Below are 12,047 nucleotides of genomic sequence, written 5' to 3'. Positions count from 1 at the left end.
TCTACTTGTGTGTTTGCTGTTGATGTCATAGACCTCCATATACCAAGGTTTCTTCCTGTCCACGGTTAGAACAGACACCACACCTGATGAATCCAACATGTGTATCCTTTGCGTATTCGATTAGAAATAAAACGTGGCTTGCCCAGCACCTCAGTAAGAGGTACATTTATTAAAATATTGGCAAATTAAGGAAAAGGTGGATTCTGTTTTTATCTTCTGAAACAAAGAGAAGAAGAACAAAGGAAGAACAAGGGGGGAAGAATGATACTGTCCACCCTAAAATCTGTTCTAAAGCTACAGGAATCAAAACACAATAATAATAACGAAAGGGTAGAAAAGTAGACCAATGAGAGGAGAAATACAATCACGCTGATAAGAAAGGCCTACGCCCTTGCCTTGGCCTGTCTTCAGCCTTGAGTATGACCATGAGGGAAAAAAAGCAGGCAACTATATATGTCAGTTATGCCTCTGTGACCTTTTGTTGTGAGAGACAAAGCAGTCCTTTATCTGTTTACAGAGAGTCCGGATGGCGGAAGGGAAATACATCTTTCCCCATAGAGAAACACTCTGAATTCCCTTCCACGAGTTTCCCTTTAGCTCCCCCCACCCCTGCTTAGACTGTTGGTCCTGAAGACCCCAGGACCAGTTGTTGGCTTTTACTCATCCTGCACAGACAAGCTAGCTTCCCATTTTAGAATGCAGAAGCAGCATCTTTTGTCTTAGTCCCCCCAGGAGAATGCCGAGGAAATGGGTCCCAGTTAATAGCTTCTGCTCCAGAAAACGGGAAAAGGATGGAGATGACAGAAGAGGTTGGGAAGAAAATCCATACACAAACAACTGAGTACCCCCGAGATGCCTATGATTTGTGTAGGTGGCTTCATTTGCTCAGCACATCAGTAACCTGAACAAAACAAATATTTGTTGCTTGGACAAATAAAGAGAATCCTACATAGGAATTCATCAAGATGTCTGAATACAGGCAATTCCTCCAGGCAACGGAGAAGTCAGAATGTCTGGCTTCAGTACCTGCTTCCTGTTTTGTTTTGTCTTAGAGACAGGGTAGCACCATGTAGATCAAGCTAGCCTGGAATTCACTGATGTGCACCTGCCTCTTTTTTTTTTTTTTTTTTTTTTTGAGTGCTGCGATTCAAGGCATGCACCTTTAAGCCCAGCCCTTCAACACCTGCTTCTTAAGTACTGTGCTCAAAACAGAAGAAAACAATCCCCCTTACATAGCAGTAGTATGAAAGCAGACAGAGACAGACCTCTTATGTTCCCCCTATGAGAAGAGGGTATCGGAGTCAATGGAGTCCAGAAATAGATCCTGGGAAATTGCAAGGGGATTCGACCCCTACCAGTTACAGAGGGAAATCATTCCATTGTAAACTGTCCATGTGACGAGTGTCCACAAATACATACCCCATTGCTAGAGACCAAAGTAGCATAGCTTTCTTATAGAATATGTATGTATACATCACACATCTACTAAGTCTACTGTTCAACTCAGTGTTTAGTTAGCATAGTCGTCATGTACGAATGGGTGGAATATATATTCCAAGAATCACTTCAATCACTATATGCTCTTTAAATCTCTGTAAATCTTCCGGAACATAAAACCTGAAACATGTGAGAGTCTGTTAGTAACATTGTCCGTGAAGCTGGATTGTCTCAAGGTCTTGTTTTAAAAGCTGGTAGTAAGTTGCCTTAGCTTAAAGAAACAACTAAGAGGGGCTGGAGAAATGGCTCAGTGGTTAAGAGCGCTGGCTGCTCTTCCAACCACATGGTGGCTCACAACCATCTGTAATGAGATCTGGCGCCCTCCTCTGGTGTGTGGGCATACATGAAGATAGAATGTTGTATAGATAAAGAGGAGAGAGAGAGAGAGAGAGAGAGAGAGAGAGAGAGAGAGAGAGAGAGAGAGAGAGAACTAAGAAGCTGACCGTGATGGCAGCATCTAGAAGCCCAGGCAGGCTGGTGGGCTCTGGACCAATGAGGGCTGCATAATAAGACTTGTCTAAATCTAAATAAGTGAATAAACACGTAAGTAAATAAATAAAAACTAAGGAGACTATTTTAATAACAAAGTTTCTTACAGGCATCTAAGAAAGGGATAATTTCCCAAATTTATTTAAACTTGGAAAATCCACGCCCACCCACCCCTTAAGCAATTTATTAATCTGGAATATAGCTTTAAAAATACTATTTAAGTTTTTTCTGATTTCCATTTTTTCAGGTGAAAATCAGGTTAGTTATAGTGTCCACTCACCTAATAAATATGTATCTCATCTTTCAGAAGATGGGGCCCCGCAGATCATAACAGGGAAGCAGTTCTCTACCCTTTGGCTCCCTGTTGGCACTACCCTGCAATTAGCAGGGTATCAATTTCATCCTTGACTACCAAAGGACGTGGACAAAATGTCTCATCTCATGTAGCCTGGTGATAGCACAGAGCACAGGGCTCTGTCGCAGGCAGACCAGCCACTCCCTGTGTTCTATTACAGAAGGCTGTTGGTCAATTTCTAGAAGCCTGCCTTGGCCCTAATAGAAATCACAGCATTGATTTCTGTTTCAGCATGGACAATGCACTTCTTGGCATAGTGTCGGCCACAGAGGGAATTTAGAAGTTCCTCTCCTTCTCCTTTCATACCACTAAGGCTACATAACAGGAATTTTCTTGAGATACAGAGATTAAGAAGTGAGTGCTGAAGCCAGATGTTTGGGTTCTCTACTTGCTAACAAAATTGCCGTGGGAGAGTGCCTCTCTGCTTGTTTCTCTCTCCTAAAATAGTATAAGTATTATCCCGTGGGTGTTTGCCAGTTTCTGTTCCCTAAAATACCTTTCCCAACCGGAGCTGGAATCCTGAAGTGCACCAAGTCTCAAACAACTTCGCACATCCCAGAGCGCCCAGCATTGTCCATCGCGGGTAGCGTGTGGGATTATGTCATAGCTTCAGCTATCGGTTAGGTATTGATTAACGGAGTGAGGAACTGTGAGCAAACGGAAAGAGGAGGCTTCCTGTCCACCAGAGAAACACCTTCAGTCTGGTCCTGTTGGTGCCTGCTGTGTGCCGCGCTCCGACCCTAGCGCTGGGGCCCTTGGACACTCTAAACTGTCGAGAGCACTGTTGGCTTCCCAGAGAAGCGGCTTTGTGAGGCTGAACACAGACTCTGCATTCTCCCTGCACTCTAAGGGGGTAGCTTTACTGCCGAAGTCATTGTCCCTCTCTCTTCTTAGCCTTAACCCTCTGCAGAGTCCCGTTATGCTGTTTAGGTTCGTGAAGTACAAATTAGCATAATCCGATTAGATTAGCCAGCGAGGGGGCCTTTGGTCTGAAAAGCCAGAAAGAAGAAAAATGTTTAACAAAGAGGGGGGAGCCTGGAGGAGAGGAAGGGAGAGGAGGCCACTGCCCTCTGTGCTGCAGGCGGCCTGAATGCTTGCACCTGCACAAACCCTCTCGTAAATAAGGACTCTCAGATGGTATTAGACAGGGGACGGAGGGGTCTGGGGAGCCCGGGGGAGGTAGTCATGGGTGGAGAACGGCAAGACGACAGTTCTGCATCCTATTAATTGATTTATCTGGATTGCTGGAGCAAAGGGCTGCTGACAGAGGAGAATGCCTGGCTCACTCCTACTCAGCGCAGAGCGTGTGAGCCTCCTAATCTGGCCTATGGAGATAACGTCTGAGAATCTCTACCAGAGACTGATAAGGCGTTGACTCTATTCCAGAAGGGACTAAGGTTGGGGGGGGGGGCGTTAGTCAGTTCTGAATTTGAACGTCTGCGTCCTTCCTCTGCCTAAGGATAAGACAAAAACAGAAAAAGAAGGAAAAACAACTATGCGGTGGTACAGATGGTGGGAGTCATCTTCGACTGTTGGGTAACTTGTGTTTAAAACCACAGCAGACATACTGAACTATCCGATGCTTTTAACAGACAAAGTCAGGAAAATTGACTGATACTATTTTTCTCTACAATTAGGAGCTATGATCAGGTTTTTCTTTTCTTTTTCTTCTTTTTGAAACATAAAAGGATTCCATGTTCATGTGAATATACCTTGAGTCTCAATCAAGAGATGATATGACACTCCCACCCCCACCTCAGCACCACTTAGACACTACACAGCTCAGGCCACAGACATCTCATATTCCAGGCGTTTCCCCAGAACCTTGTCTCATCGCAGACAACACTTTCAAAATCTGCCCTCTGTGCTGTCCCAAGACGGGACTCGAGGGGGTCCAAATATTCCAGTGTCTGGTGTAATTGAACCCTTGCAGATACACTGTGTGCAGGGAGAAAACAGCACAAGGCCACATAGACAACACGTATTCACATACATGTACATGCATAAGGTAGAATTAAACCTTGACTTATTTAGTGAAATATTAAAATATATCTATACTGAAGTTATTATCTGACTTCCGGAGTAGATGCAAGTTATTTCAACACAGCACTTCGTTTACCTTAAAATAGAATCTGGTCACAGTGGTCATGTGATTATATACAAGAAAGTTTTGCTGAACCCAAGAAGTCTAATGCTATGATTATTCTTAGACATTTTTTTTGAAGAAAGAAAATATTTATTTACTTTTGTTTTGCGTGTTTGCCCTCATGTATGTATGTATGTGTGTGTGTGTGTGTGTATATATATATATATACACTACATGGAAACCTGGTGCCAACAGAGAGCGCAAAGGGGCATCGGAGCCCCTGGAACTAGAGTTATAGATGCCTGTGAGCTGCTATGTGGGTGCTAGGAACTGAACCTGAGTCCTCTGTAAGACCCAGGAAGTGCTCTTAACCACTGGGTCATCTCTCCCACCGCTGCTCTAGTCCCTTCAGACCTAACACATGTACGTAGTTAGCTAACAAAAATCGATACAAAGATTCACAGAGAGCAAGAAAGTAGCTTACACACGGTGCAGAAAAGCGTTTTTTGTGCAAGACCGGAAGTCCTCCGTTTTCTCCAACTCTGGAGAGCTGAGACCAGGAGAGCGGGAGAGATGGAGGGGCCAGCATGGGGAAGGGGATACATCGAGTTTTTGAAGTGGCCTGAGCTGGCCTGCTTGCCATTATGGAGCAGGAAGGCAAGACGAGGCAGAACAGATCTGTTGGCAGGGACTGGACAAAAAAACCAGCAAACCGTCTCCTGCTGGAGCCCAACAGGTGCACGCTGTGAGCCACCTACGGTACCAAAGGCATGGCATTTGGTACAGCTGTCTGATTTCAGAGGTTTATTGGTGTTAACCCTGGTCTGGTGCTTCTGCGACAGGAAGCTTCCTCTTCCTAGGGACCTCGGTACTTATTTATCTAACAGTGTGTCTGGCCCAAATGTAAATAAAACAGTGTGACAAGTCACCCTGGCTTTACGTGATGCAGTTCTTCCTTGTAGAAACAGCCCAGAGTAGCATTCTGATTCAGCAGTGTGACCCCACAGTTATATTTTCTTAGATGTCTTGTGAAATGGCAACAATAATATTGATATAATATGTGCATGTCATTAGGGCAGAGGATGTGACTCAGTAGTGGAGTGCTTGACAGACACTCCCAGGATCACAAAAAGACCTGCATATAATTGATAGACTACAATTAATGCTGTATTAGAAAATATAGTATTATTAGGAAAATTAGGTAAGTCGTTGGGCGGTGGTGGCACATGCCTTTAATCCCAGCACTCAGGAAGCAGAAGCAGATGGATCTCTGTGAGTTCGAGGCCAGCCTGGTCTACAAGACCTAGTCACAGGACAGGCTCCAAAGCTATAGAGAAACCCTGTCTCAAAAAACCAATTAAAAAAAGAAAAGAAACTCTATATATATATAGTAAGAGCTGGTACCACTATCCCGTAGAGTTTATGCTACTTTTGTTTTGTTTTAGAGGTAAATGGAACAGAAAGTCAAAAAGGAATGCATTTTCTTAGAAAAAATCTGAAATATTTCTTCTAGATTGATATTCTGAGATAGTTTGCAAATAAATAAGATGAAAATATTCCAAAAAAAAAGGAAAAGAAAAATATGTAAGTCGGTATACTAGAAGTTCTTGGGCTCAGTGTTTGGCAGAGAGTGAAAACTTTGTCAGGCTTATTCTTAATATTATACTCACATGTTCCTTACATATAATGCTAAAATATTCATCTCTATAAGTCTTTGAGAAAGACTTTGTATTCCAGAGACAAGGTCTCATTATGCTGTACAGGTTGTGAATTCTGGAATTGAAGAAATCTTTTGTCTTACCTGTGGCCTAGCTAGCTCTACTGGAGTGTCACTACAACAAGTTCACAGACATACTTCTTTGACCAGAATTCTGATTATGTCTTTCCATAGTTCTTTTTATGATTACTTAGAACAAAGAATGGGATTGCATTCTCTCTAACAGTTGGCTTCATTAGTCTACCAAGAAAATTTCTCAAGTGGACACTTTTAAATTCTTGTAATAAATGTTACTTGGTAAATTATGAAACTAATTGAAGCTCGTGCCTAAGTCTGGTGTCTTTAAAACTTCTTGGTGATAATCTATTAGAGAAAAAGAGAAAAGAAAATGAAGCCATGCACATCTGTCTGTTTCCAGTCAGCTGCAAAGTGGAGCACAAGAAGACACTGAGCTGGACAGACCTTGCCACCCCTGGCCTCCTGCAACCCTGGAGGACCTTCTAGCCTTCCTGCTCCTTTCTGAACACCTGCTGCAAATCCCTCACTTTGCATTGCTATTGGACTTTCAGATCCCTCCAGATCATAGGCCTTTCTAGCTGAGGATGTGACTTTTGACTAACCTTTGGCCTAGGTCATCAGTTAAGCTAACCATTATCCCCAGCCCCTTTCATCTTTTGCCTTTTTAAGGACAATGCCAGACATGCATAACTTAATACTTACTTTGGCCATCACAAGCCATTCTTAGGTGATGAAACTCACAAGGCAGGTGCCGTAAGGGGTATTTACTTGGACGGTAATTATGGAGAGCTTTAAAGAAAGGTCTTAGACTGATGGTCTCAGAGAGAAAAGAAAAAAGAAAAACCAGCCTGTGTGGCTTTATTTTAATGTCTTCTCTCCCCCAACACCCGCAGGGGAAGCCAACTGTAATTCTTGGCATGGATAGTCTTAGGATCTTTTTTACATTTTAGAAGTAGGGGCCAGTTGTAAGACTATGGTGAAGATTAAATATCAGAGTCTATCCCCGTACTCAAGTGGATGTTTGTTTTTCAGAAAGAACAGGATATATACAGGTGTCTATAATACACAGCAAAGGAAAAGAGGTTGTGAGTCAGGTAAGGGAGATGAGGAAACAGTGAGCAGATTGAGAAGAAGAACTCTAGGACTCTATGTAAGAGGAGGTAGCCAGAGACTTGGTGACGCAAGCCTGCAACCCCAGTCCTGGGGAGATTGAGGAAGGGGGTATGGCCAGGAGGTTGAGGAGACCCCATCCCTAAACGGGGAGAAGGGAAAGAAGGGAAGGTAGAAGGGGATTACATATTAAGATCAATCATGAAAGATTTAGTGTCTGAGATTTGATACAGAGACAAGTAGAAGGAAAGAGAATGGGACAAACATTTGAAATCACAAGGCCACAGGCAGAAGTAGGGAAAGTGGATCACCGAGTGAAGTCATTCCATTGGTTGGTGCAACACATGCAGGGTCTGTGGAAAGGGGATAGGAAGGGATGATGGGCTGGGTTTGCAGGTGGCCTTGCTCTGGCAGTGTCTGTCTGTACGGTAGGTGACACCCTGAGGGGTTGGCAGCAGGGAAGTGATGTGGCCACAGCTGTGGATCTGGGGAGAATTAGGAAGCCGCATGAGTCAGATGTAGTGGCACCTGCCTGTAATTCCACCATAAGAGAGGCCGACACAGAGTGATCATAAGTTCAAGACCACCAGGGTCTTATGTGGTAAAACTGTCTAAAAAAGGAAAAAAGAAGAAAAGATAGGAGAAATAAGACAGCACGCTGCTGTGAGGACATGGGGAGAGGGGAGAGATGTCAGCTGGTGATAATTTCTTTTCTAGGCCAAGGACAATGAGTTTTGTTCCACATGAAAACAGTGACCTTGAAAGGGGAAGACGGTGTGGATACTCTTTGTAAGTTTATAACATTGTTCCTAAAAATAAAAGGACAATTATTTTTTAAATAATTTATTTGTAATAAGTTAACGGTTAAATAGCAAATTATGATCAACGATTAAGAAATGACACAACACATCAACAGGTAAAATCTTTGGTTGACAGAGCTACTCACATTCTATAGCATGTAGTAATGTCATATCACAAGAGAAGCATATGAAGATGACTAAATGCTTTGGGGAAAGGTTAGCATAACGATAAGGCGCTTGCTCATTTTCAGTTCCAAGTACATGGTGACTGACCAGCGCCATGGACGGGCTAGAGAGAGGGCTAGAGGAGACAGGCGTCTGTGTCCTGTGCTGACAGACCTTGAGACAAACCTCATCGCTGTGCAATGGAGTAACACAGTCTATATAAAACAAGGTCCTGCTTAAATGTGGTTTCTAAACATTTCCATTACTGTCCAAAGCAGACCAAATACTCACTTTAGTTCAAAGAACAGAGAAGCGTAGTCCTGTTCAAATGGCCCATAAACAGATGTAGCATCTGGTAGATGATAATGTATTTGAACTATGAAGTCTTCTTACTAGGTCCATCAAAGAAAACCATAGAGGGAGTTTTGAATTAGCTTCCAGTCTCACACATATCATGACTAGGTTTGGGACCACATGTAATTAGAGTTCGCTTTTTGTTTGTTTATTGTTTGTTTTGGTTTAATTCATTAACAGCTGTGTTAATTTAATTCAACTTGATACAGAAAATTAAAGCTGAATAAATACATCCCATATAATAACATTGTAAAGGTTTATTTGCCTACAAATGGATTTCCTCTAGTCCCTTTAAATAAGTGTCCCCCTTGTTTATTGTAATGATGATGCAACCTCCTCACATCTTTTTGGGGTCCTTGAAGCATTTCAGTGGGAGGCCCCCTCTGAGCACAGACTTAAGTTTCAGCAATCAGGAAAGTGAGTGTGGTCTGTGTAGAGCAAAACTTTTGCATCTAAGCCGGGCGATGGTGGCGCACGCCTTTAATCCCAGCACTCAGGAGGCAGAGGCAGGCGGATCTCTGAGAGTTCGAGGCCAGCCTGGTCTACAAGAGCTAGTTCCAGGACAGGAACCAAAAGCTACGGAGAAACCCTATCTTGAAAATCAAAAAAAAAAAAAATCTAAATAAAAGCAAAGTCCCTGGGGCTGGAGAGGTGGCCCAGAGATTAAAAGCACTGGTTGCTCTTCCAGAGGTCCTGAGTTCAATTCCCAGCAACCACACAGTGGCTCACAATTATCTGTAATGAGATCTGGTGCCCTCTTCTGGCCTGGAGGTAGAGCACTGATATGTAATAAATTGAAAAAAAAAATCCTTAAAAACAAAGTCACTGTCAAATGTACTTTATTTAATGCCAGACGTGAAGGCAGTGGGACTTAACTGACAACTACCATTAAAACTTAGAAATGTCCCACTGCCTGGTAAATAGGGGACAAGCTTGAACCTCCCGCAGCTGGTGCAAATGATATACACTCTGGGGTGGAAGGAAGGACTTCAGCAGCCTCTATGGTTCCCTGTCTCTAACTGTTTCTGTGGGGAAATGAACCAACCAAGTGAGGTTAAACAAAGGACTTAGAGGGAAACCCACTGTGCTACAAGTGCATTGGCTAACTCGACCTTAATGACGCGGTTACCTATGAATAAAATACTTTCCAGAGGGACATTTAAATTCTGTATTGTGTAGACACTGTAAATTCTTAACCACAATCCATAGCTGTCCCACCTATGATTGGACGATCATAAAGCCAAAAGAACTCTGGGGAAATAAAATGTCCCAGATATAGACATCTGCCTTTGACGGCTCGACTGCTGGGTTCATCATTGAATCCAAGTTCCATGAGGACCAGAATGGTGTGGAGTGAGGACTGGAGCATCCACACTATTCCACTGGTTTGCCGGGTGCTACCCCGCCCCAGCTTAAGAGCCTGCCAATGCTCCCTGGTCTTCATTGTACTGGTTCATTAGCTAGTTCATTAGCATCTGGTCCCTTATTTCTATTGTCTGCTCGCAGCAAAATGTGAAATGCCAACATTTGGGTTTTTCATAGTTATTGACTTGTGCAGGACTTTTAAGTCAGCAGGAATTTAGGCTGCATTAAAAGTTTTAGTACCCAATGTGTCAAACTAAGGGGTTTGCTCCCTCATTCCAGCTCATTTTTAATAAGAAAACTTATTTGCAGTCTAGCTCCTAAATTACCAGGGTTTTCCTCGAATGAATAAAATCCACTATTTGATTTCAGAGGCTCAACTTCAAAGTCAACATTACAAATCTGTGTTTTGTCCCTCCCCTGACCTCCTCCTCTTTTGAGGCTGGATCTCATGTATTCCGGGTTGACCTCAAATTTACTATGCAGCCAGGTAGGTTATCATGAGTCTATAGAGGTCGAAGGACATGGAGCCTTTCCACCCACAGAATCCTCACTGCTTTGCCCAAAGGGACATCCCTCCAGAGATGACCCATGCCTCTCTGGGGTTGGTTTTCCACAGTGGCTACCATTTCATTCATCAGTCTTAAGACTTCTTGTATTTACCCTCAATCAGACACATGTCCTTTTTCAAAGCAAACTTTTAAATATATTCAGAGGGCAACAAGCATCATTCCTCTGAGATCCAGTGTAAGGGAATCCTCATTACTGAAATCATGAGCAAGGCGCCAGTTTAAACTTAACGGTTGTTTTGCTGTTTTGCAATCATCTCGCGCAGACTTATGGAGCAAGTTCTTCTGCCTAAAGTCCTGGGGTAATGAGGCTAGAACAACAACATTCCTCAAGCCCCTTGCGGCTCTCAGCTTCTGTCCCCATCACTTCCTGTGTCACACCTCTCCATAGCACAGGCACAACCACAGAACTCTTCAACAGTGCCCCGGGGACTGACAGTCATAGCCACCCTAGGGAGCCTCACGGCTGGGGTCAGGGGAAGCAACTCCATAGTCTTTGAGTAGAAGTCTTTCATCCACATCTGGCAGGTGGGGCTCTTGGGGAAAGAGCCCCAGAATGTTTCCCTGAGCAGCTACTCCTGCTTGCTGTAGGCTTTGCTCTCCCAGGACCTTGACCAAGAAGTTGATATACCTCATTGCCAAGCGAAGCGTTTCATTTTTGCTCAGCTTCTTGTCTGGAGGGTGAGTGGGGATGAGTTTCCTCAGCTTGGCGAAGGCGCTGTTGACACTCTGCTGCCTCCACCGCTCCCTGGTGTTTGTGAAGATCTTTCTGGTCATGTCCAGGTTCCTGAGATGGGAGAGAAGAGGGACTTTGGTGGCCAAGACCTACAATCACATGCTCTGCCAAGAGCCTGCAATGCTCGATCTTCGTAAGTCAGGCTTTAAGAAATCCATTTTGAGTGCTTTAGAAATATCTTGTTTAAGAAGAAAAAGGATGGCAGAAGAAAGGGCAAAAGAAAAACCCTGTGATCTTTTCCTCCTGACTGTTTCGAAGTCACCATTACAAAATTGTGTTTAGTTTCATCCCTGCCCCCCTCTAGTGAGGTCGGATCTCATGTATTCCAGGTTGGCCTTAAACTTGCTATGCAGTCGATGACAACCTTGAACCTTCCACTCCTCTTACTTTCACCTCCTGAATGCTAGGGTGACAGTTATATGTCACCATTTTATTGGTTTCTGCCTGCTGGGGATTGAACCCAGGGCCTCATGCTGGCCATGCAGCACTGACTAAGCTGCATCGCCAACCCCACTGCTTCTTTTATAACCTATCCCTCCCAGCTGAACAAAATCACCTACAGTATGGAATTGAGCACACACGTGAATAAAGTATATGTTTAGCCCGGGAAGTGTTGGGTGTGAATGTTCAGTGTGTCAGGAGCTTTTCAGAAGAGAGCAAAGGTGCCGGGCCATAGTGGCACACTCCCTGTCAGCTGCACCATGAGTGGAGTGAGCTGTAGTGGAGAGAGAGAGAGAGAACCGAGAGAGAGAGAGAGAGAGAGAGAGAGAGAGAGAGAGAGGAGAGAGA

The 12,047-nt window shown here is 43.8% G+C and overlaps 1 protein-coding gene across 1 annotated transcript in view; it reads right to left on the bottom strand.

Moving 5' to 3' along the window:
• Positions 1–9,351: 9,351 nt before the first annotated feature.
• The window catches only part of Tal2 (TAL bHLH transcription factor 2), a 6,687-nt gene continuing 3,991 nt past the window's right edge, over positions 9,352–12,047 (bottom strand). The window contains exon 2 of the mRNA XM_026786764.1: positions 9,352–11,309. Coding sequence (XP_026642565.1) covers positions 10,973–11,309 — 337 coding nt within the window. The 3' untranslated portion in view covers positions 9,352–10,972. The remainder of the gene's footprint in view (positions 11,310–12,047) is intronic.

Source organism: Microtus ochrogaster, linkage group LG5, assembly GCF_000317375.1.
Source record: "Microtus ochrogaster isolate Prairie Vole_2 linkage group LG5, MicOch1.0, whole genome shotgun sequence".
NCBI lineage: Eukaryota > Metazoa > Chordata > Mammalia > Rodentia > Cricetidae > Microtus > Microtus ochrogaster.
Note: the sequence above shows the minus strand (reverse complement) of the source record. Positions and strands in the feature narration are given on the sequence as shown.